The following is a 26559-nucleotide window of genomic DNA, read 5'->3' on the forward strand; positions in this document are numbered from 1 at the left end:
CCCCCCCGTCCTCCGTCCGGTGGCGGTGCCTCCGCTCCCCGGTCGACCGGTGTGGGCCGCGGCCGGTCCCGAGTGGCCCTCACGCCGGCAGTGCCGGGACTGCTGGGCGGCCTCCGCTGTCCGGTGAACGTGCCCGCCCTCCCAAGTCCCCGTCTGGCCGCTTGCCCAGGGTGGGCCCGGGGCCTCTGGAATCGCCGTGTCCCGGCTGCCTGGCCGCGGAGATCCACGGAGCCCGCGGGGCCCCCGCAGGGCCGGTTCCATCTGGGTGAATTAGGTGACCGTCTAGAAGGTTCCTGGGGCCGAAGCCATGGCCGGGGGCCGGAGGCCAGCCGAGCCTATGGTGGCCCGGACCCCACCCGGAGGTGGCCCGGCCGGCCCGCGGGCGGTGGTGACAATCAGTGGGGGGGAGGGTGTCAAGAGCTGGCGTCCACGGTGAGGACCCCCTCGGCGGAGGCGGAGACGCGAGGACCGCGGTTCGAAGCCAGTCCGAGCAGGAAAGTCCCTGAGACTCCAGTCTCCAGTAAACCAGCGAAACAAAGCCCGGAAGCGGAGCTGTGGCTCAAGTGGTAGAGCACTGAGCCAAGAAGCCGAGCGAGCCGGGGAGGCTCTGCGTTCCATCCCCAGCGCCAGCACAAAAAGCCTCGGTGGTAGAATTTAGGGGACCCGGGGGAGATGGGCAGGCCCCTCAAAGAGGCTCCCACCACGCAGCCGCTGTGTCTGTACAGCCCCGGGTTCGATTCCTCAGCCCCACAGCACCACGGTGCTCCTGCAGAAACATCCAGAATTCTGACCTAGAGGCGGAATGCAGCAATGGAGGCGTTCAGTGACCAGGAGGGCGACGCGTCAGGTGCACCCCGCCCTCAACCCCATATTCCTCATCCAAGCACAGTTCACCTGTAAAAGTCAAGTTTTGACATTTCTTCCACAAGAAACGTCTGCACCTCCCGATTCATCAGTTTCCCCCACACTTGCGACCTGTTTCCATTTCCTTCGCTGGTTCCTCCCATTGCCCCGTCCCCTGTCCAGAGCATTCTCATCTGTAAATGCTTGTAATGCCACAAATGTACCAAGTGATGACCAAATGTAGATGCCCAGTTTCTCAACCTGACCTTGTGGGCCCACACCTCTACCCACCTATCTGACGTTTCTGCAGAGACCCAAGAATGACTTCAAATGGCGATCTTACCAGAACACAAGCTCACAGCCACAATGTCAACACCTACCACACAGAAAATGCAGAGATAATGGATTCCTGAACAACCGAGCTCTGCCTGGGCATCATAGTTGAAGCTGTCCTCTGCACCTACTGTCCCCTTGTCATTCTTACCCCAACACTCCCACACACCAATCCCAACTCTTCAAAAAAAAAAAAATCAAATGAAACTTCCTCCAGGCTGGCTTCTCTGACATTTCCTCCCATTCCCTACTCACCAACTGTGCTGGATACTCTTGCCAAACAGACTCATAAAATCTAATGCACTTTCTCTTGAGACCACGTCAACGTCACAATGATCTAAATATGTTGTGTTAATACACTGAGTTCTTTAAGGGTAGAAAGCATGTCATTCATCTCCATATCACCAGCCACATCATTTGTTGGATTAATGGACGAATGAAATAAATGTCTAGCTTGGGAAGAAAACCACTGAAATGTTGGCTCTCTAAAGCTTGCCATATCATAAATGTTCTCACCCTTCTTAGCTTGAAGAGTTTATAAATTGTCTTGGTCATTTTTCTCTGCCCTTATTAAGCAACAGTAGGTTAAATTTGTAAATTGTTTATGCATACGTTGACTCAGCTATATGTAGCTAGGTCTTTGCTCTCTGAATACATGTTCTCCAAGAGGATCCCATGGGACATGGTTCCTTTAAGCACATACTACCATGACATTTTTTTCCTAACACAGAGTAATGGTTTCCTGTATGACTGGTCTGAGCTTAGGCACATCAAGGGGAAAATTCCCTCTGGATTTTCTGATGAGGTCCTGGAGAGCCCTAAAATGTGGAGGGATTCTGCTCTGGGTCTGAGCTAAGAGGTGCTAAAGGAACCTACAATATCACCAGCAGATTGGAGCTAGTAGGCATCACAGGTTACTGCAGGGTTAGTGCTGTTGAACTTCTTAACAGGTGTCACACCCCTGTCTAGGGGGTGTGTACTGGTGGTAAGAAGGGTGAATATGGTCAAAATATATACATGTGTGGAAATGGAAAAGGCTTGAGGTTGGTTTAGGAAGAAGGGAAGCAGGGGAGTGATGGAGAGGATGAGTCTGATCAAGTTTCACTTTATGCATATATGAACATATCAAAATGATATGCCCTTGTACAACTGATGGATGCCAATTTAAAAAATGGGTAAGAAAACAAGCCAGACACCCATGTCTTATGCCTATAAATCCTAGCTACTTAGGAGGCTGAGACCTGAAGGGTCTCAGCGTGAGGCCATTAACCAGCAATATTTAGACTGGAAGTGCAGCTCAAGCGGTAGAGAGCCAGCTGTGACTAAGAAAGCCAAGTGTGAGCTGGAGGCCCTGATTTCAAGCCCTGGTACACATATACATGTGCGCGCGCGCGCACACACACACACACACACACACACAGAGTTTATTGCATAACCGTGAAAATCACAAGTGATTTATTTTCCTGATCAATATATTTGGAGTTGAGATGAACACAAATTTGTCTCCCTCCTTACTAAATGAGCATCATATGGGTGCTTCTGTGCTCCAGGAAGTTAGACCAAAGAACACCCAGAACCGGGCATCGGTGGTTTACACCTGTAATCCTAGGCACTCAGGGGGCTGAGATCTGAGGATAGTGGTTCAAAGCCAGCCCGGGCGGGAAAGTCTGTTAAACTCTTATCTCCAATAAACTACCAGAAAACTGGAAGTGGCACTGTAGCTCAAGTAGTAGAGCACTTGCCTTCAGCTGAAGAGCTGAGGGACAGCGCCCAGGCCCAGAGTTCAAGCCCCACAACTGACATAAAAAAAAACAACAACCAAGAACACCCAGAAAAGATTACCAAGTCGAGTAAGAGTTAAGATATCCCCAAGAAATTGAAGCTGATGTGGTTCATACCTGTAACCACCCCCCAGGGAAGGATGGCGAGCTTGAAGCCAGTCTGGGCTACACAGCAAAACCTCATCTCTAAAACATAGAGAAATACGACTTCTATATAAATGTTTGTGGTGCGGTGTCTGTGGAGTCCTGTCAGACAGACTCTGGGGCCTGCCAGGTAGCCAAAAGGCAAGTGACTTCTCACTGTGAGTTTCGTCTTCAGCATGTGCTCCCATGTATTTCATTCAGGGGTAGCTATGTTCTCTCCCAACATGGCTAACACTGAAAAGACATAGCCAGAAAATTTCAGGATGCCAGGAGCTTAACTTCCTGGAGAAGAAGCAAACCATGTTTGACATGGTTTAGCACTTTGGCAAACCCTCTACATCTACACTTTCTGGATTAGAAGTGTTTAAAGGAAAAATTACAGGCTATTATCGGCATTTTAAATAGTCAAATACTTTTAAAAATGGAGGGAACTGAACTGCTTGTGCCTCAGAAGCAGGATGTAAAATGCAGCCACGACCTTACCACAAGTATGAACCACAAAATATGCGGGGCTGGAAAGAACCGGAAGGAAACACTAAGGTGTGTGCAACAATATCTCTGGGGGTCAGTGACACAATGGGGGAATTGTTTTCTCCTTTGACTTCTAATTTTTTTCCAATATTCTGTTATCAACATATATTAAAGGGAAAGAATGTCCCTAATTTTAAAAGCTTGTTCTAGTGCTAGTATCACAGCTTGATAATGTTTATAAGTTTCCCACTTAGAGTAAAAGTTGTACTCCATTGTAACTCCACAGACAGAAATGATTTACCCATGATGTTAACATTAATCAGAAACATTTTGTCTTTGTCTTTTAAGAATAGGCACACTTGCTAGAGTTTGAGGTCAATCCATCTTGAATTTATTTCTCCTCATCTTTGAGAAACTTGACAGTAACAGTCAGGAAACATCTTGTCGTTTACTATATACAAGAGTTATAAACCTTTGTTTGGGGGAAAAAAGATGACAGTTTAAAAGAAGGCATAAAATACAGATATATGTGTATAGACATATGTATATCCATTACAAAAGGCTGTGGGCATATAATTTATTAAAGAGCTTAGTAAATATTTTATATATAAAAGATTTATAGGCAAGCCTGGCCTACTTAGCAAGACTATTTCAATACAAAAACAAAGAAGTGTGCGAAGACCAAGGTATGGGGGTGTGGCTCAAGTGATAGAGCATTTGCCCAGCTTGCCTTGCCAAATATAAGTAAACAAAATACAAGATGAAGGAACAATGGGTAAACTTACGTCATTACCCTCTGCTTCTAAATTGCATCCAAAGATTTCCTTTTGCACTTTTGTGGGAAATATATTCTATAAGCAAATAACCTGAACATCTCTCTGGTATAACATGTAAACGTGTAAACTGGATGACACCGAACATGATCTCTGAAATATATGTTTGGTGGTGCTTATAAATGAATGATCACCAATTCCCTGTAATGTAAACTATTATCCAAATAAGCTTGTTGTTTTTGTTGTAAGGATGCTGCTGCTTCCCTTCCACAGATATTTTAGGTTACATATGAATTCAAACACGACACAGAAACATGCATTATGTGTACCTAAGGCTTGAGGTGGAAGAAACTTTAGGCATTAATTAACCCAAATCCCACAAGAGACTCTTGAATTCTTTATCCCGCATGTCCTTCGGTACTCACTGAGCCTGGGTTTAGGAAATTCCAAGTAACCAAGAAACAAAGATGATGCTGTTTTTGGACAACTATCATCACTAAGTAACTCTTCCTTCTACTGTGCACTGTAGAAAAACGTACATCATTACAACTTTATTCTGCAAGCTCTTGCTCTCCTACCTGGGGCCTCTTGAGCACGAACTTGGAAAGTTATTTAGCTATTAGAATATCACTCCATCTCCCAAATGTTTTCTTTTGGACAAATGATCAGCTAGGCTCTCCAGGGCTGTGTCCCTGGCCCTGCATCACTTTGCGCTTCTACTCTACACGTAATCTCAACCTCTGTGTGTGTTCTAAATGTCCCAAGAAATGATGCCCAGAATGAAATCATGATGCAGGCCTGCCAATAACACACAGCTATCGGCCCCTTCAGCAAACCATACTTCTGTTAATGGAGCCTTGAACTTGACAACTACAGAGGCTACAGCTTCTCCTTCTGCAGTGAGTCTTTTTTTTCACTCACAGCTGCTGATTGGTATCTTCCTAATCTTTTTTACCAATGTATCATTTTATTGGATTAATACATAGTTCCTGGAACATCATAGCAACTTGGTAAATACGTGGATAAATAAATAGGAGGTTTTATAATATTTTATATTATTTTTTTTTCTTTTTGCTTATGTGGTGCTGAGGAATCGAACCCAGGGCCTCATGCATGCAAGGCAAGCACTCTACCACTGAGCCACCTTCCCAGCCCCTATTTTATATTATTTTCTTGACCCACACTTCCAACACCGCCCCATTTTAGCAACAGGATAAAGACAAACAAGGAGAAATAGGAAATGGTTCCCATGAGAAATAGGGGTAAAAGACTCCATTGAGGATATCCTTGACTTTCTTCAGACCATTCTCAAATCATAATTATCTTGGCTCTGCATCCCAAGTAGCTGAGATTACAAGAATGTGCCACTATGCCTGATCCATAGTTGGATTTTATTGGTTATTACTTGATGATTGGTACATAGAAATTATTAACAATTTGAAGAGAATAGCTACAAAGTAATGTTGTTATAATTGATCCTAGAGAATTATTCCAATGACTTCAGTTAAAAATTTGGTACCAAAATGTATTTTAAAAGAGAATTGCAGCCAGGCAGTGGTAGCTCACACCTGTAATCCTAGCTACTTAGGAGGCTGAGATCTGAGGATTGTGGTTCAAACCCAGCCCGTGTAGAAAAGTCCATGAGCCTCTTATCTCCAATAATCTACTCAGAAAAACCCAGAAGTAGCAATGGGCTTAAGTAGTAGAGATCTAGCCTTGAGCACAAAGAGGCTCAGAGATAGAGCCCAGGCCTTGAGTTCAAGCCCCAGGACCATCAAAAATAAAACAAAACAACAAAATGCAACCAAGAGAATTGCAATTACACGGGCTGGGAAGGTGGCTCAGTGGTAGAACGCTTGCCTTGCATGCTCGAGGCCCTGGGTTCGATTCCTCAGCATCACATAAGCAAAAAGAAAAAAGCCGGAAGTGGTGCTGTGGCTCAAGTGGTAGAGCGCTAGCCTTGAGCTGAAGAGCTGAAGGACAGCGCCCAGGCCGAGAGTTCAGGCCCCACGACCGGACCCCCCCCCCAAAAAAAAAAAAAAGAATTGCAATTACATGATCCTAAAAGATTCATGAATGGCAAATTAAGGTCAGCCATGGTACAACGTCAAAACTTTACAAACTATCACAGCAGCACAATGATAAATTGTTACAGAAAAAAGTATTTCAAAAGATGTTACTGGTAGCACCATATCTGATGGAGACACCAGGGCTTCCTTGGCTTTCTTGCTCATAGCTGGCCGTCTACCACTTGGACCACACATCCAGTTCTGGAATTGCAGTCTCCCAGACTTTTCTCCTTGGACTGGCTTCAAACCAAGATCCTCTAGATCTCAGCCTCCTAAGTAGGATTATAGGCAGGAGCCACATGTGTCCAACTAGTAGGTTTTTTTTTTTTTTAAAGAAGCTTCCAGATGAAACTGATATGTCATCAAATTTGAGAATCACTGACTTAAGCATATCTAGTGTGTCATCTTACAGACATGATCAGCATATTATATCTGACTCAAGTAATTAATACCAAGGGTTTTGGTGAAAGATCTTTAGAGCACACCTCTAGTGCATTGTTCCTCAATTTATTTCCCATTAGATTATAAATATTCTATGAGTGTGGGGGGGGCTAAAATTCTGTAGTTTAAAGGTCTATAATCTCATATACTCTGGAGGCAGAGATCAAAAAGTTTACAGTAGGAGGCTAGGCTAGGGGAAAAATGATCAAAACACATCTCAACCAGTAAGCTTGGCAAAGGGGTTGTGAGCCAGTCATCTCAGCTAGAAGGAGGCATAAATAGGAGGATCAGAGTTCTGTCTGGTCAGGCAAAAATGGAAGACCCTATTCCAAAAGTAAAGCTTAAAGGGAGAGGGCCATAGCTCATGTGGTGGCAAATACTAAGATTCTTCACTGTATAGTTTTTCAATGTACATTTTCAATCTGTAGCGGATGAGAGCTGACATAAAGCATTTCCCAGATAATGTGAGACAAAAGACACTGATACATAGCCAGCATGATTTGGGTATAGTCATTCAATAGTTATGTATTAACTTAGATGAAAATGATCTGAACACACATTTCTTCACCTTCTCTCACAAATAACAAACTATTTAAGTGCTATTGTTTCTCCTTTCAACGTCACCTGAAGATGCTCTGATATATTTGAATATGCAGTGCTCTGCTACAGTCAGATTGTAAACATTTTGGGGAATTGTTTGTAAACCTGTTGTTAAAAGCAGACATCATTAAACAAGTAAATCAGTGGTAGAGCACATGCTTACCCTGCAGGTAGTCCTATCTTCTGCCTTCAGTACCCCCAAAATTAAAGGATATAGACATAATTAATTTATACTTACAAAAAGGAAGTAAATACTAAAACCACATCAGCCCCTGATGATGATACCACACTTTACTATTACCTATGCTTTGAGAGTTATTTATGCCTTTGTAGATGTAGTGGGACTATTTACATCTCAGAAATCAGCAAATATTAGAAAGCAGGATTCTCCACATTGACCCAGAAAACTGATGGGTAAACATTTACCAGTGCACTGAGCTGCTGCTCCTAGATTCATTGACTTCCACCCACACAAGTAAATCTCTATGCCCACAGAGGCATGCAGCCTTCCTCCCTAATCAGTTGTGTTTTTAAACTAGAGCATTTCTTCCCATTAACATTTCCAGTGAAGATGACCCTTTCCTCCATAATGAGTCTGACCTTTTGATTTCAAAATGTTCAGCTTCCAGTTGCTTATGGATGCTTGCGCATCGGCTGTGAGTCTTCTTCCCATTGAGAAAGCAAAACCATAATGTTGGACTATGACCAGATCTGAAGACCTACCATCTAACATCAAGACATATTTGTGCTTACAAAGAAAGGTTAATTTTTGAACTGCAATAAAGACTGCTTTGAACCTGCCAGAGGCTGCTAGTTATTATTTCCTACCATACAGGCAGACAGTATTTACTCTCACATTTTCCCCCTAGAAGTTGGTGTACAGCTCTGCTCCAATGTTTGCTAGCATACTCTCGGATTGCTTAAACTATCATCTCTGTGCTCTGACCGCTTTTGGATGTCCACTGTGTGAAGCCTGTTGTATCTTGCTAGCACGCACTCGTATCTAGCTTGAGTCACTGTGTAACAGTCAGGTGAACATCTTTAACACAAATGGGCTCTTCTAGCACCCATGCTGGACATGTCGCTTCGTCCTTCATTATCCTACTGCATTTACTGAGAGCAGAGCACTAATACCACATTTATGCCTATCGCAGTCAATTCAAAACACTAGATCCTTTGATCTATCCTTGCTGGACTTCACATTCATCATTTGCAGTAGCTATTAGTCCTCAAGAACTAGAGTCCTCTAACATTGGTTAGTCCATCGTGCTCTACCAGACTCAAGTCCAGCTCATGCTGCTTCTAGGCCCGTAGGGTGACGCACAGTTTGGTTGTCACTAACCCAAGTGTAAAGTAGCCTTTGATATGTTTGTGCTCACTTCTCAACGTCCCAAGCAACAGCCTTGGTCAAAAGAAAGACTGGTCACACTGAAGCTCCTCAAGCCCCCAGGGGAGAGGAAAGCCCAGGCGATGCAGCCAGCAACTCACAGTCCCCCTGCCTCAACCTCCCCAGTGCAGAGCTCACAGGTGTGCCAGCTCCCCTGGCATTTCCCACGTTTGTGAGGGACTCAAAGCCTACTCACTTCACTTTTTTTTTTTTTTTTTACTAGAACTCAGGTTTCGTAGAGCATCTTTTTGACCACAAAATTAACTATTATCTTGTGCATTCAGCCGGATCGTTAGCTTTGTTTTCTATAAGCAGGATCTCAGAGAGCTTCAGGAAGTGAACATGGAAACCAGGCTCCCAAGAGCCTCCACTTGCTGGAGGCCACCCACCTGGTCACAGAGAAGCTAAGGGCTAAGGCCAGTCTTGATTCTCCATCCACACTGACACCCTTCCATTATTCTCCCAGGCTATGAGTTTCTCTGTTTATCTTTGTGCCATGCTCTGATCTAGAGCACTTACAGAAGTATGGCCTCAAACAAACATTAAAAAAAAAAAACAACCATAATTGGGCTGAGTAAAAAATTCCTTAGAGGTAAAACATGTAAACTCATTTATGAGGGCCCCAAATGTATCTGGTATGACGGTACTGTACCCTTCCATCTTTAGAACAGATTCCACACACACAGCGTTGTGAATGCATCCGCAAACACTTGAAAGTGGCTTCAGAGAAAATTGAAAGCTTAATGAATCAAATCCGGCTCACACTTGATACACCTGCAAAAAAAAAAAAAATCCCTCTCTGACAGGGTATATTGGTAGCTTTGCAATAAAAGATTCAATTTAATAACTTCTTAATTTAGAAGGCAATAAAGCTATAACGAAAGTTGAAACTTCAAATTGCTTTTAGCAAGGGAAGTAAGCGAAAGCATCGCTCTGCAAATGCTATTTGCAGCACCCACCTCCAGAACCTAACCTCCTCCACCACATCAAAGTTGGCAATCCCTACCAAGCTGCAAAAGGAAAACTGCATGACTTCTTTTGAAGGTCACATGGGGATGCTATTGAGGGTCCCGCCTGTGGGTTCCACTTTCCATGGGAGGCGTAGGCCCAGAGCTTAAGCTTTCTTGTTAGAACGAACTTCCTGGCTTCAAGCAAATTACCCAAGTCATTCTCCAGCTGTTGCGTGTCTGGGGGTGGGATGCTAATAAAAATCTAGACAACATGAAAGGGGGTAACAGTTCCCACAAAGTTGGGAGACAGGGTAGTAGCACAAGTCCGAACACATCCAAGAATAAGTGGGTAGAAGCAACAGTCTGCCATAATACTCCATTGAGAAGTGCGCATGTGTGCTAGCCCACCAAGATTTCAGATGACTGAATTAACCAGCGGCTGTGTCGAGAGATCTGAGGATGACAGAGTCTCAGCTGAGTGGATGGTGGAACATTGATCTATAATCATATCTTGTAGGGCCTGTGTCATTTTGACTGTGTTCCATTTTGTCGTCGTTGGTTTGTTTTATTCTTGATTTTCCACAGTAGTGGGATTTGAACCCAGGGCCTTGTGCGTCCTTGTGCAAGCACTCTATGACTCATGCCATACCTCCTGCTCTATATTTTGTCCTTGATTAGCCCCAATCATTTGTGTGTGTGTGTGTGTGTGTGTGTGTGTGTGTGTGTGTGTGTTTGAGAGAGAGAGAGAGAGAGAGAGAGAGAGAGAGAGAGGAAAGATTTGAGAGAGAAGTAAGGATTTGTGGCAAAGACATTTTGTTGTGGCACACAACTATTAATGTTTGGATCTCCTTCACCCTTAATTCATATGTTGAAATCTTAACAACTCAAGGGTAGTATTTGAAGTTTATTCCTCTGGGAAGTGAATGGGTCAGGTGGACAGTGCCCTGAAGAATGTGACTAATGCCCTTATCAAAAAATGATAAAGAAAAACCTAGACCATAGCTCATGCCTATATTTCTAGATGTTTGGGTGGCTGAGATCTGAAGATCACAGTTCCAACCATTACAGGCAGAAAGCCCAGGAGACTCTTATCTCTAATTAACCAGCAATAAGCTGGAGGTGGTAGAGCACCAATCTTGAGAAAAAAGCTAAGGGGCATCATCCAGACCCTGAGGTCAAGCCCCAGCACCGGCACATACATAAAAAGTAAATAAAGGGGCTGGGAAGGTGGCTCAGTGATAGAAGGCTTGCCTCACATGCATGAGGCCCTGGGTTTGATTCCTCACCACCGCAGAATAAAGCCAGAAGTGGCACTGTGGCTCAAATGGTAGAGTGCTAGCCTTGAGCTGAAGAGCTGAGGGACAGCGCCCAGGCCCAGAGTTCAGCTCCCAGGACTGACCAAAAAAAAAAAAAAAAAGTAAATAAAGGCCGGGCGCCGGTGGCTCACACCTATAATCCTAATTACTCAGGGGGCTGAGAGCTGAGGATCATGGTTCAAAGCTAACCCTGGCCGAAAAGTCCGTGAGACTCTTACCTCCAATAAAACACTAGAAAACCAGAAGTGGCACTGTGGCTCAAGTGGTATACCGTTCACCTTGAGCTGAAGAGCTGAGGAACAGTGTCCAGGTCCAGAGTTCACACCCCAAGACCGACAAAAAAAGTAAATTAATAAATATAATAAACAACAGGAAATGAAAGCCAATTATAGAGAAACCTGATATACTCACCCCAAAAAGATTGAGGATGAAGAATACAGGGGATTGTGAGGAGGAGCTGAAATGACCAGACCACTGAACCATTATGTGGACTATGAGCAGAGAAGTGTTTCTCAAGCTTGCCTGGGTATCCGAATCATTGAGAGCTTTACTACGGATGTCTCCACTTTAGCCTACAGAAGTTCTCACTAGACTGATCTGGGGTAGGGGGCGGGGGAGAGGTGGGGCCTCAGCACTGAGATTTTGTTTCGAAATCTCCATATATGATTCTAGTATGTGGGCCAAGGCTGAGAACTACTGAAATACTGCAAGAGGAAGTTAAAAATAATGGCAAGAATAATTGGATCCCAAGGATCGTCTTCTGAAGATGTGGCCCTGGAACTTGGCATTTGAAACTGTCACCATGGAGACGAGTCTCAAAGAATTTTGGAAAGAAGCTCTGTTCCAGAACTTTCTTTTTCTGATTCTCCATGTCTATGACAAGGAATCCTAAATTGAGGTCAGTGAAACTTGTGCATGCAGGTTATTCTCTCTCTCTCTCTCTATTTGTGTACGTATGTGTACATGTATCTGTATACCTTTATATACAGATATATACAGATATAGGTATATGTCTATACATGTACATATGTAAATTTGTATATATACATTCACTGATATATACATACACATCTATCTACCTATCTTTTTAATCTATCTTGGATGTCCTTTAGGGGGAACATCTAGCTCATCCAGAGAAATGGACTCAGTGGCCCAATTAAAAATGTCTGTGAGGAGCTGGGAAGGTGGCTCAGTGGTAGAGCGCTTGCCTTGCATGCATGAGGCCCTGAGTTCCATTCCTCAGCACCACATAAGCAGAAAAAGCCGGAAGTGGCGCTGTGGCTCAAGTGGTAGAGCGCTAGCCTTGAGCTGAAGAGCTGAGGGACAGTGCCCAGGCCCAGATTCAGGTCCCATGACTGACAGAAACAAACAAACAAACCAAAAACGTCTGTGAGTGCCATCATGTCACTCTAGCTCCTAAACTTGGATGGAAAGCAGGAAGGTATTTGTGCCTGTCTTGGTTTTTTTTTTTTGGTCATTCTAAGTTTTGCTTTTTAGTATTTCATGGTTTAATTTGCAACTTGGCTTTTGCAGCTCCATGGCAGGCGCCGAGGCCTCTCTCCAGGCCCCGGGGGGGGGGGGGCTGCTGTCTGGTGGATATGCTTTCTCCTGACCCCAAACAAGATACTTAGCTACCTTCCAGCACCTTCCAGTCACACTACTCATCTCAGGTGGCTTTGTTGACAACAGCAGTGGCTTGAATGAGGGGCTGGGAGGGCAGAGGTGCAACACCTCGCTGTCCCTCAGGACTCAGCCACGGGTCTGCAGACATCAGAGGCTTGCTGAAACTCTCTGACACTCACCTGAATTGCCTGTGTGTTGTGAAATGTCACAGGCTTTTTGTTGTTCAGTGACAATGGCAAAACTACATGGTTTTTTCCCCCTTTCCCCCCCACCGGAAATAGAAAAGAAACGATTATCTATGAACTGTGGTATAACTCAACTGATAATCCCACCCCATGCCACCTCAAGCCGGGCAGTGTTATGGTTGGCTGTGGATAATGTGTTTGTTGACGCATCTGCAATGAGGCTTTGTGTTTCTTTGTGCATGTGTTTCTGACTCCTCTCTTCAGCTCACTTGCTATAGAATCTTTAGAAGTTTTTCTTTAAGCTCTCCTCAACTATTTGATTTCTGAGCAGAAGCCCTGGGTTCCAAGAGGTAGAACTTAGAAACTCCTCCCTCCACATCTCTAACTTGCATGTTATTTAATAGATGAAACCTAAACTAGTGACTGGGAGAGATAGAAAATCTTTTGTTTCGTGTTGTACTGATACTAAGGCTTAAGCTTAGGGCCTGCGTGCTATCCCTCAGCGTTTTCACTATAGGTTGGCACTCTACCACTTCTGGGTTGGTTTTGTTGTTCTTGTTGGTTAATTGGAGATGAGTCTTACAGACTTTCCTGCCTAGGCTAGCTTCAAAATTCAATCCTTGGATCCCAGCCTCCTGAGTAGCTAGGATTATAGCGCAGGTTTCCAGCAAAGTTCTTGTAGGGGAATAGAAGTGAATTTCTTTTGCCATCTAACGAGTTCATCTCAAATGCAAATTGGATTAACCACTGCAATAAAGTTGAATCATTTCAGTAATCTCTTTCTGACCTAACTTGGAAAGGTAACAGGTCTGGTTCCCACCATTGCAGATAGAGCTCATGAATAAAAATAACACCTCCATCCCTTCATCCCTCAGCCCAGGCTTCAGTATCTTTGTAGCACAAGCATGTGAGGGCCAGGTGCAACTTTACTCAGGTCCTTCCTTGAAGGCCGCCAGCTGACAGCGTCTGAATAATGGATGACATAGTGCTACTTTCTGGGGCAACTATTTTTGTTTTGCTACATGCCTGCTAAACAGTTGCCTGGTTCAGAAGTTTAGAAAAAAATAGATGAAATGTAATAAATCTCTTATTTTGTACCTAAACAGGCATACTATATATATATATATATATATATATATATATATATATACTATATATACTATATGCTATATATACTATATATGTATCTATACTATATAGTTATCAAAACTCACACTATAACTCATAAATATGCACAATTATATATGTGCCATAAATTTAAAAGAAAGGAAAAAGAAACTTAAAACAGCAATTCCTCTCTAATCCTACCAAGTGTATGATTCAACCACCCCTCTCCCCCATCGATTTAAAGAGGGTATTATTGCTAGTCTGCCTGAGGTGCCATTTTGTTTAAGATCTATGTAACACCATTATTTCAGCCTAGAAAACCACTCTGGTGATCTGGAATCCTTTGAACACAGTTAAAAGTGGAGCTTCGAGGAAAATGGTTGGGTCATGAGGGCTCTGGCTCAACCATGGATTATTCCACTGACAGATGCATAATCAGATTGGTTACTGAGCAGGGATGGAAGCGTGGGAGATAGAGACTGACCCTTGAGGGAGTGCCATGAGGAGTAGATCTTGTCCAACCCTTTCCTCCAGGATGCTCTGCCTTGTCTTAAGCTCTACGGCAAAGAGACTAAGTGACCATGAGCTGAAACGTCTGAATCCAGGAGCCACGAAGCGTCTTTCCTCCTTTAGCTGATTTTTTTTCAGCCATGTTATTTGGGATGATGAAGCCTATGTTTTATCTTGTGCCAGAATCACCTGGAAAGCTTTTTCCTTTTTTTTTTAAAGCCCAAATTTATTCACACTACCTTAGAGCTATTGGATTATTCACAAATACGGTCCAAAAATTTGTATCTTCTCTACTCTCCACCCAATTTGCCATGACCAATTGGAGAAGCAGGATTTAAGAATCACTGATTTAGTTCATGGATACAAGAGCATTCTCACACAGAGGAAGGATTCTGGAAGGTTTTACTGTGTTACATCTAACAAGCCTATCGAAGGCGGCTAAATTGAATTAGTTTGAACAAAAGATTTCTCTATAGATAATGAACTGCAATTGAACTTCGTGTGTAAGCAGTCTATCCTTGTAATAACAGTTGAGTCTCATCCAATCATAAATCCTGTTCAAATCAGACAGAAACAAGCTGTAACCAATCAGGCGGTGTCTATCTCACTTCTGTTTTCTGCTTGCCACTTCCTTCCTTTATTTATAAATATAACCTTCCATACACACAAAGCTGGTAAGTTATTAGTAAAACATACCATAAAGACAAAGCAGCAGTATGACTTGGAGTAGAAGGGGGAAAAGTGTGGTAAGGCTAGTGTTTTCTTCAAATACCTGTAGTACTTTGAGCCCATCCCATCCACCACTTAAATTCTCCAAACCTGCAAGGTGGTTTTAATGACGAGTCCTCTTCATTGACCAATGAAGATACAGATTCTGAGTACCTGGCCAAGGCAACACAACTAGAATTAATCAGATTTCAAGAACTACCAACCTTAGCCTGGAGCCTGTAGCTCACGCCTGTAATCCTAGCTACTCAGGAGGCTGAGATCTGAGGATCATTGTTCAAAGCCAGCCTGGGCAAGGAAAGTCCATGAGACTCTTATCTCCAATAAACCACTAGAAAACTGGAAGTGGTGCTGTGGCTCAAGAGGTAGAGCGCTGGCCTTGAGCTGAAGAGCTGAGGGACAGTGCCCAAGCCCAGAGTTCAAGCCCCATGACTGACCAAAAAAAAAAAAAAGAACTAACAACCTTGGTTAGTCTGGGCACCAGTGAGTGGCTCACACCTGTAATCCTAGCTACTCAAGAGCTGAGATCTGCGGATTACAGTTCAAAGCCACACCAGGCCGACAAATCGGAGGAACTCAACTCCATTTAACCAGCAAGAAGCTGGTAATAGAGATATGGCTCAAATGGTGGAGTGTCAGTCTTAAGAAGCTAAAGGCAAATACCAAGTTTTCAGTTCAAATCCCAGTACCTGCAAAATAAAAACAAAAATAAAAACAACAACAAAAAACCTACCAACCTTGAGATTTTCTTCCCCCAACCCCCAAGGATCCCACAAGAAAGGAGAGGGTACGGACAATATCTCTGTATGCTCTGCACTTGATGACTGACTGGAAGTTGTCCTTGAAAGGACCTTGAATTGTGCACAGATTCCCTGACCCTCTAGCATGGAGATTTCCAAGACATTCTGGCCATGCTGCAGAGTTCAGCCAAAGGGAAACATTGCATGAGGAACCAGGCACCCACTATGGCTGGAGCCAGATAAGACTGCTGATGAAGGCAAAGGCTGGTGGCTGCTGGAAGGCCTGCTCAATTCAAGCAGGAAAATGTGTCATTTCCTCCCTGGCTTCTATATAATTTCTCTGCGGGGTGCGGGTGGGGGCGGGGGAGGTGGGAGTCTTGTGAGAATTCAGAATGGGCCTGGGTGGGGTGAGGGGAAGGGCAGACACATGGGAAAAGCCAGTCAGAGTGGAAGAGTAGGATTTAACGGGCTGTGGCTACACCCTGTTTAAAAGCCCCAGCGTATTTTTATTTATTTCTTGGCTCATTCTCAGCCTCCCTTTCGAACTGTGTTCTCATCCCTTTTTAATTCAGTGCTGGGATCTCAGCTCATTCACTCCTCCCCCACCTCCTTCTCATATACAAAATCTCACTCCTCTTTTGGCTATGTACATTTTTCTTCAAAGCCAAGAAACATCCAGAGCTGGAATGATGCTCCCCCCCTTACACCACAAAGGCGGCTTCCTTGTCCCACCTAATAGTGCAGACACACACACACACACACACACACACACACACACACGAGCGCACAAATCCCATGGGCTGGTTATTTTAGAGTCCTGATTTATTTAGCAGCCACCCCCAGCTCCCTCTCTCTCTCCATCTAGGCAAGGTAATGGAAGGAAAGGGGAGAGTGTGGTTTGGCACCAAGCTACAGGATTCAGAAAAGGAAGAGCTTGTTGGATTTAGTGCTTTCTGTTTTGCCGATGAGAAAACTGGGGCCCGCAGAAACCAGAGTCTGTCATTTAGAAGGAGCACCTGCACAGGGATGGGGCCAGATCACGGCTTCAGATACTGACACTTACATCCCCAGAGCAAATTGGTAATCCACACCATAGTGCCCGCTTGTATTCATAGGTAGCATTTCACCAGGAGCGATGCTAAAAGAACCTAAAATAGAAGAGTGCACCATTGTCCAACTCACAGATGATCAGTCTCTTCTAAGATCATAGTAGCCTGTCAGTGTCATGGGATATTACAAAATGTTCTTAAGTCCCCCACCCACCTGAGGGATTAGCAATGGCTTTATTCCAGACTAAGATGGATGGACAAGAAACAGTGCCTGAAACAATAGACCTTGAATTTAAAGCAAAGGTGCAGGTCCAGCCAGGCCCAGATGGCTCATGTTTGTAATCCTAGCTACTCAGGAATCTGAGGGACCCAGGACCCGGGTTCAAACCCTAGTACAAGTACAAAAACAAAACCATAAAAACAACCTACAGACTGAGGTCCTATTAAGCCACACCTTAGGGGTCAGCTGGACTGCAAATCTTCTCTCCCTCAGACTGATGGCACTGTACCTACAAATTGAGTCACCTAACAGTGCCCTTTCCCCCGTGGGCTGGTCCTGGGAATGGACTTAATGCCATAAGCCCCCAACCTTCAATAAAAACTTGTGCGGTTGTAAACACTATTCTTCTCATGTTAGAGTTGATCTGCTTTCTATCTATTGAAGATATATTCTTTCCCTAGCAAATTCTGCTTTCTTGGACTTTATTTATTTGTGATTTTTTGGTTCTTTGCCTGCATTTTTCTCTTGCTGGAAGCAAGAATCAAGACAGCTGTGTTGATCTTCCAGTAAGGGGTATATACAGCCAGGGTTTTAATGGCAATCACAAGCCCACCTCTATTCAAGTCTTCCTCCAACCTCCCCGGAAGTAGGGCTTGCTCTCAGGCTCATCCACACTCATGCCTCTGACCTCCACCTTCTGAAGCCATGGGAGACATTCCTTACTTGTCCTGTTTCTTCTTTGAAAGCACCAAACAAGTTGGGACAATTCTTATTGGCAAGATGTGTGTCCACAGTTTTAACCTCACCAGCCAGCAGGCATTGCATTGTTCACCTCTCAAAGTATTCTAGAAAAGAAACTAGCTCCCTCCCTCTCGTCAGCCCTCCCTCCCTGCCCAGCCCTCCCTCACTCGATACCACACACGCCCAGCCCACAGGATCTGAAGGACTTGTGCAAGGAGAATTTCTTGTTCTGCTGACTCATCTCCTGCTTGGAGACGGAAGATCTTTTCCAACATGGAAAGGGGGGAGTTTTGTAACTTCTGATTTTTTTTTTTTAGATGAGCCTAGGCATATAGTTGCCTGGCACGTAGTAAGGCTAAACAAATGAGCTATCAAATCCCTATACAATGACTTGAACTCAGAGTGGTGAGCCTTCAGACTGCTGGGCTGCCTGGGAAATCCCACAAGGCCAAGGGTGCTTAGCTTCTACTTTAAAGGGAGGGAGGCCCTTGGCCATTGGCCTAGAGAAGAATGTGAAGGAGGCATGACTGGCTGTCACTGGTGAGAGCTAACAATGGGACAGCCAGGCTTGGTATTCTATATGGTCTCTGACCGAGAACAAAGGCATACCTCCTCTTCTAGCCAAACCTAAATCAAGGGAGCGATGATTCACCTCAGCTAGGAAACAGCAGGAAATCCGTCAATAGGATTTACATTCAGTAGGCCAAGGAGCCAGACTTTTGCTGAAAGAGATGGGATCTTGGGGAGAAAAACAATCCAGGATCCTGGTAACATTTGTGCCTTACAATCTACATAGCTTTGGGCTGGGAAGGTGGCTCAGTGGTAGAGCGCTTGCCTTGCATGCCGAAGGCCCTGGGTTCGATTCCTCAGCACCACATAAGCAAGCAGAAAAGGCCGGAAGTGGCGCTGTGGCTCAAGTGGTAGAGCGCTAGCCTTGAGCTGAAGAGCTGAGGGACAGCGCCCAGGCCCAGAGTTCAGGCCCCACGACTGGACTCAAAAAAAAAAAGAAAAGACAAAAACAAACCAGCAATCTACATAGCTTTAACTTAAAAATATATAAACTGTCAGGTGGCTGGTGGCCCATGTTTATGTGTCTTTGCTACAGAGCAGACCTCTGAGATCTCAGGACCATGATTCGAAGGCAGCCTAGCCAGGAAATTGTGAGACTCTTATCTCTAATTAGTCACCCAAAAAGCCAGAAGTGGAGCTGTGGCTCAAGTGGTAGAGTGTTAGCCTTGAGCAAAAGAAGCTCAGGGACAGCTCTGAGGCCTGAGTTCAAGCCTGAGGACTGGCACACACACACACACACACACACACACACACACACACACACACACACACAAGCATGAGGGGAACATGAGGATGCATTATAATTATAATCTTACACTTATGGCCTGGTACTGGTAGCTGTAATTCTAGCTACTCAGGAGGCTAAGATCTGAGGACCATATCTCAAAGCTGGCCTGGCAGGTAAGTCTATAAGACTCTTATCTCTAATTAATCAGCAAAAAGCCACAAGTGGAGCTGTGGCTGAAGTGGTAAGGGACCAGCCTTGAGTGAAAAAGTTAAAGGAGCCGGCTCACATCTGTAATCCTAGCTACGAAGAGGCTGAGATCTGAGGATCGTGGTTCAAAGCCAGCTCGGGCAGGAAAGTCCATGAGACTCTTTTTTTTTGGGGGTGGGGGGGAAGGGTCCGGTCCTGGGGCTTGAACTCTGGGCCTGGGCGCTGTCCCTCAGCTCTTCAGCTCAAGGCTAGTGCTTACCACTTGAGCCACAGTGCCACTTCTGGCTTGCAAGGCAAGGGCTCTACCACTGAGCCACCTTCCCAGCCCTCCATGAGACTCTTATCTCCAATAAATCACTAGAAAACCGGAAGTGGTGCTGTGGCTCAAGCGGTCGAGCGCTCGCCTTGAGCTGAAGAGCTGAGGGACAGTGCCCAAGCCCAGAGTTCAAGCCCCACAGCCAAAAAAAAAAAAAAAAGCTAAGGGACAGCATACAGGCTTTGAGTTTAGGCCCCTGTACCAGCATAATCACACAGACACACAGACACAGACAGACACAGACACACAAATTCTATTCAGGTTGTTGGAAATTTTTCATAACAATGTTTTAAGAATTTGGATTCCAATTTTGGCTAATTTTTAGTGTTCTTCTATGAGTTTTATTTCTGTATTTTCACATCCCCTTGTGTAATAGGGGTATGCCTATCTGAATGTATCCCTTTTTGGGCCAAGAATGTTAAGAGAACTTGTGAAATCATGTCTATCAAGGCTTTTAATAGGTAATAAGGATATATTGAGATGTGATTGTTCTAAATGGCTCATCATCACTTTCCCATAAAAATGAAGATAAAGATTATATGGGGTGAAGGAGGGAGATTTCTCTGAGAAAACACCCAGTGGTGGGTGACAGTCCTGTCTCTACACTAGGCTGCCTGGCCCAGGACATGAAGATCGAATGCGCGGCGATCCATAGGGTCTCCTAGCCCCATCAGGCATCTGACATTACTGACTTTTTCCTGGGGATATCCCTCAGGGACAAGTCTTAGAAGAGCCTACCTGTGGAGAAGATGACTCCCACCGGCCAGGCCTTGGAGACTTCAAAGGTCACATCAGTCTGGGTGTTAACTACCCCAAGGAGGTAGCCATTGCTATCCAACATACAATCCCCTTTGCTATCCAACATACACTGCCTTTTCTTTTTTCTTTTTTTTTTGGGGGTCCGGTCATGGGGCCTGAACTCTGGGCCTGGGCGCTGTCCCTCAGCTCTTCAGCTCAAGGCTAGCTGCTCTACCACTAGAGCCACAGCGCCACTTCCAGCTTTTTTCTTTTTGCTTATGTGGTGCTGAGGAATTGAACCCAGGGCCTCAGGCAGGCAAGGCAAGCGCTCTACCACTGAGCCACCTGCCCAGCCCCATATACTGCCCTTTCCAAGGAAAGCTGATTCCACACACTCTCTGGAGCTTTTAGCGCCAGTCTTTGTTGTACTAGCATTGAACCATCAGGCAAGGTTCTCACAAAAGCCTTTTTATATGTAACATAAAATTGTGGTTCCTCCCAGGCCAGAAAGAGACTCCTTTGCCACGCAGATTGATAGAAGTTTTGGGAAGTCTTCCAAAGCTGAAGCAGACCTACCACGATAACACACGTGACAAATGACTCTTGATGGGAAAGCATTGGTTACTTTTCTCTAGGAAATGTTTGTTTGGTGTTGGGAGGCAGTCTGCTTTGTCACCCAGGGTGGCTTCAAACTGTTGATATTCCTGAAGTACTGGGATTACGGACTCAAATGGCCTGGCCCTCTATTTGAAGGATTTAACGAAACAAATACTTGTCAGTGGCTGGGGGTATAGCTCCATGGTAGATCTTGTGCCTCTTATACTCAAGGCCATGGGTTTAATGCCTAACACTCTGTAGAAAAATACATACATACATACTACATGCATACTACATGCATACATACATACTACATGCATACAGACAGACAGGCATGCTCAATCATGGAGCTATTCCTAGATTCAGTAACACACGAAATTTCTATTGTCAGGCTTTATTTTATTTGCCAAGATTTGTTGGTAAGGACGACTTTGTGTGTGTGTGTGTGTGTGTGTGTGTGTGTGTGCGTGCACGCGTGCACGTGCACGTGTGCCTGTCTGCTTTGTGCCTGCATCTCTCTACTTTTTCCCTGTCAAGGCTGCTACTTCTCCAACTGATAGGCTTTAAGTGACTCATGTCATTTTACCTGCCACTGTTTCTGTGAAGTCATGGAACCAAAATAAATATAGCTATTATAGAAGCAAGTGTGCCATGGAATCTGGAAAGCCAGATTCTAGGGCTTGTCTTGTTTTCTGTTTGTCTTGGTGGGCTCACTGAGCTGGTGCCCACCTTTGTCCTGTAGCCACAGTGACCATTTCCAGCCCCCAACATGCTCCTATTTCCCAAGGTGGTTAAGTTACTCAAGACCCATGTCCCACAGGGCCCAGGGCAGGGCATAGTCTATGACTAAGGATGCATTGGTAACCTAACTTCCCCCTACATGCCTTTCCACTCCTTCCAGAGGGAACTATGAAGGTAATTGTCCCTTCAGAAAATTGTCCCTTTTTTTGCAACACCTGTAATCCTAGCTACTCAGGAGGCTGAGATCTAAGGATCATGGTTCAAAGACAGCCTGGGCAGGAATGTCTATGAGACTCTTATCTCCAGTTAACCACCAGAAAACTAGATGTGGCACTGTGGCTCAAGTGGTAGAGTGCTTGCCTGGGGCTGAAAAGTTCAGGGACAGCACTCAGGCCCACAGTTCAAGCCCTAAGGCTGACCAAAAGTATATGTGTGTGTGTGTGTGTGTGTGTGTGTTATCACTCTGTAGTTCTGTGTGTGTGTGTATTATCACTCTGTAGTTCTGTGTGTGTGTGTGTATTATCACTCTGTAGTTCTGTGTGTGTGTGTTTGTGTGTGTGTGTGTTGGTGTGTGAATACTGGAACTGGAACTCAGGGCCTCTTGCTCTTCTTTAACTTTTTCACTCAAGGATAGCACTCTACTAACTTTAGCCATAGATCCACTTCCAGCTCTTAGCTAGCTAATTGAAGATAAGATTCTCAAGGACTTTTCTTCCTAGACAGGCTTTGAACCTCCAGCCTCAGATCTAAGCTTCTTTGTGTCGCTAGCATTACCGGCCTGAACCATGGGTGCTAGGTTCTGAATTGCTAATGCTCCCTGCAGAAAGAGTGGGCTGGGATGGAAGGGAGGGGTGGGGAAAGGGGCGGAACTTGAGTTCTGGCCCTGGCTCTGCCACTCCTGCCCCTGTCCCTGCCGGAACTCATTCTCTGTGGCACCTGGAGTAGGACGTGCTGGTCACATCATCTACACTCTCTGGCTAGTTGTGAATAACAGCAAGTGAGTTTTCCCATGCGGCCTTCGTCAACCCAGCTGGCCTCCCTGGGCTTCTCTTTCCTCCTCTGTGAAATGAAGTAACAGGCCCCCTTGAGCTCTGTTTTTCCTCTCAGCTTGAGTATTCTTTGCTTCGAGAAAGAACTTTCTAAATTTAACTGTTATCACTTCTATGTCAGCATGTTCTGGCGAGGGATAAATTCCAAGGGAACAAGTTTTAAGAATTTATCTTTCCCAGAGAAATAAAAATCTTGTTTTTCTTCTCAGGGTAACATTTAGGAGCTGAGGGCTGGGGAGGCGAGAGGAGCAGAATCTGGGAGATTAGTCATCCTCTAGAATTAGAGCCAATGGATGACTGCTTGTCACAGACTCAGGTAACTTTGTCACATTTGGAACAGCGTGGTGAAGACAGAAAAATTGCTCCCCCCTCAAAAAAATCTCATCAGTGCTGACATCTTGGTATATAACTTTCAGGCTGTTATATGCATGTGTATATTTTTAAATTTTTAAAATCAAAAGTGAATTCATCCTCAACCTAGTACTTACAAGCAGCCTGTTTCATAACATGTTTTTCCCCTTATGCCATTAAATAATTAATTACCCTATAATCTTGTAAGAGAAAATCCCTTTTATGGGGGGGAGGGATAGCTCTGTGGAAAAGTTTATGTTTCTTGGTAAGTGAGAAGCCTTGAGTTCATTCCCAGAACCAAAAAACCCCACACCAAACCCAAAACAACAACAATCCCTTTGTAAAAGAATCAATGGTCAATTCCTGCCTTTCCCAACAAGTATAATCTACACTTACGTACATTTAAAAGACCTCTGTGCCCTTTAGAATGTACTAGCTATATCTGTGATACAGGGTTTTTGACTACTTCATGTTTGAAAGGCAAAACACAGCAGAACACAGAAGAAGTCTGGAATAGGCCATTTTCCTTCTCTGATAAGGCCTGCTCTATGCCTTTCTGGGGTCTGGGTAGAACAATGGCACAGCCTGTTGTAGGGTAGTGGGGGGGACATTTCCGGGGCAGGCAGGTCTGGTATAAAATAATCCTAGTGTTGTTGAAGATGGTGTTATTTTCATTCCTGGAGAAAGGTGTGTAGTTCTTATCTTACCAAACCGTAAGAAAGAAACAAGGAGTGAGCAGGAAATTTAGACCCTTAGGCCTTCTGAGACCTGTAGTTTCCTTTTCTGGGTTATGATTGATTACTTCTGTTATTTAAAAGATGCTGTGCCCAGTACTGGCACAAACAAACAAACAAAGATACAGGTTGAAACACAGAAGTTCGCTGGACAAATATTTCAGATACTTGGCCACAGAACTTATGTTGGAAGTAGATATTAGTGACTGTGAGATAAAATTCTAGGGTGAGCCAGAGGCCAGGGGCTAACACCTGTAATAGCTACTCAGGAGGCTGAGGATCACGGTTGAAAGCCAGCCCAGGAAGAAAAGTCCATGAGATGCTTTTTTTCTTTCTTTTTTTTTTGGGTCTGGTCGTGGGGCCTGAACTCTGGGCCTGGGCGCTGTCCCTCAGCTCTTCAGCTCAAGGCTAGCGAGCTCTACCACTTGAGCCACAGTGCCACTTCTGGCTTTTTTCCTATGTGGTGCTGAGGAATTGAACCCAGGGCCTCGAGCATGCAAGGTAAGCGCTCTACCACTGAGCCACCTTCCCAGCCCCGAGATGCTTTTTTTCTTTCTTTTTTGTTGGTCATGGCACTTGAACTCAGGGCCTGGGCACAGTCCCTGAGCTCTTTTTGCTCAAGGATCCACCACTTGGAGCCATAGCTCCACTTCTGATTTTCTGGTGGTTAATTGGAGATTCGTCTCACGGACTTTCATGCCTGTGCTGGCTTTGAACTGCCATCCTCAGATCTCAGTTTCCTGAGTAGCTAGGATTACAGTCATGAGCCACTAGGTCCCAGCTATGAGACTCTTGTCTCAATAAAATTACCAAAAAAAGCCAGAAGTAGAGCTGTGGCTCAAGTAGTAGAGCACTATCCTTGAGCAAAAGAAACTCAGGGACCCCACCCAGGCCCCAAGTTCCAGCCCCAGGGCTGGTACATACTACACAAAAGTCTAGGGGGAGAAGCTTATCTTTCCTAATATACATCTTACTGCTCTCCCCTCCGCCCCCCTCTGTTGCAGACTGGGACTAGAACTTGGTATCTGATGCTTTCACACACTGGCTTGCACTCTATCTTCTGAACCATGCCTCCCACCCCCCAGTTACATTTTGTCTCTAAATTTTTCAAAACCATCACATTTATGTATGTATTTTAAACTGTGACTCTTTGTGTGTAGTGGTGAATTGCCTGTATTGCCAGTCTCTGGAAAGAGGTGGGCAGAAGGAGAGTCACACATTAGAGGCCAGCTTGGTCTGTATGTATCAAGACCCTTTCTCAGCCAGGTGCCAGTGGTTCAAAGTTGTGATCCTGGTTACTCAGAAGCTTGAGATCTGGAGGACTGAGATTCAAAGCCAGCCTGGGCAAGACAACTTCTAGAGACTTTAATACACAGCAAAAGGCAAGTCTGAAGAACTGGTTTAAGTGGTGTAGCATCAGCCTACCAATCACAAGAAACTGATTTCAAAGTGTAGTAACACACACACACACACACACACAAGAATCCATCTCAAAACTACATCATTATTCAAATTGCAACATAAAATATGCTCTTAAAAACATGCACCAATTTATCAAGAGCCTAATATCTAATAAAATGTGATCAAACACACAGAATAAAAGTTCAAAGACATATCACAACACTGAAATCAGCAATACAAGAGGCACGAAAAAATTAAGAAACTTTTCCCTTGTTGAGAATTTGTGGTCTAGATGAACTTTGCTGTCCCTTATTCATGTAGTGATTACATAACATTTAATTTAGCTTCTCTGCAATAATAGAAGGAAAAGAAGAGGAGAATGAGCCTGGTACATTGTAAACTCAGTGCAGTGCTAAATGCCAAACTTGACTGCAGTGGGTTTTGATAGTTCCCGTCCTCCATCAAGTAGGTGGCGATCCTGTGCCCGTGAAGGTAGGTTTGCCATGCACTTCATCAAATGAGAAGACTGCTTCCGGAAGCTCCATCTTACCCACCGGGCTTTTTTTTTTTTTCAAGGCTGCTGCTCTACCACTTGAGTCACAGCTCCACCTCTAGCTTTTTGGTGACCAACGAAAGGTCAGAGACTCAAAGACTTTCCTGCCTGGTCTGGATTTGAACTGTGATCCTCAGATGTCAGTCTCCTGCGTAGTTTGGACTACAGGCATGAGATACTGGTACCAACCTCTGAGGACTTTTGATGGCACTGGTGGAACCATACGCCGGGTTTGTAGACAGAGAGCTGGTGCTGACAGACACTTGCATTTAGACAAAGTGGAAAGAATGGATTCAGCCCTCCCAGGCCATAACCATGCTTCTCATGGCTATTCAGATACTGTTCCTTGGGTCTTGGCCGTTCCAAAGGTCCAAAGGCTATTTATTCGACTCCCCTACTTATGTTGATCCCACCAGATTTTGCTTCTCCACAATGACACCCCGTGTCTGTGGAAGCTTACAAAAGCACGTCCTTGGAAGAGTCACATCCGAACACTGTGGAATCGGCTGCCGGTGACACTAAGTTTAAGTTTTAATGCGTCAACTTGTAGCTGGAGGAAAAAAAAA

At 44.7% G+C, this 26559-nt stretch overlaps 1 protein-coding gene across 1 annotated transcript in view; it reads right to left on the reverse strand.

Moving 5' to 3' along the window:
• Ppp2r2a (protein phosphatase 2, regulatory subunit B, alpha) overlaps positions 1-20670 on the reverse strand; it is a 74694-nt gene extending 54024 nt beyond the window's left edge. The window contains exon 1 of the mRNA XM_013034396.1: positions 20568-20670. Coding sequence (XP_012889850.1) covers positions 20568-20670 — 103 coding nt within the window. The remainder of the gene's footprint in view (positions 1-20567) is intronic.
• Positions 20671-26559: the final 5889 nt, after the last annotated feature.

The sequence above is a fragment of the Dipodomys ordii genome, unplaced genomic scaffold, assembly GCF_000151885.1.
Source record: "Dipodomys ordii isolate 6190 unplaced genomic scaffold, Dord_2.0 Scaffold189, whole genome shotgun sequence".
Classification (NCBI taxonomy): domain Eukaryota; kingdom Metazoa; phylum Chordata; class Mammalia; order Rodentia; family Heteromyidae; genus Dipodomys; species Dipodomys ordii.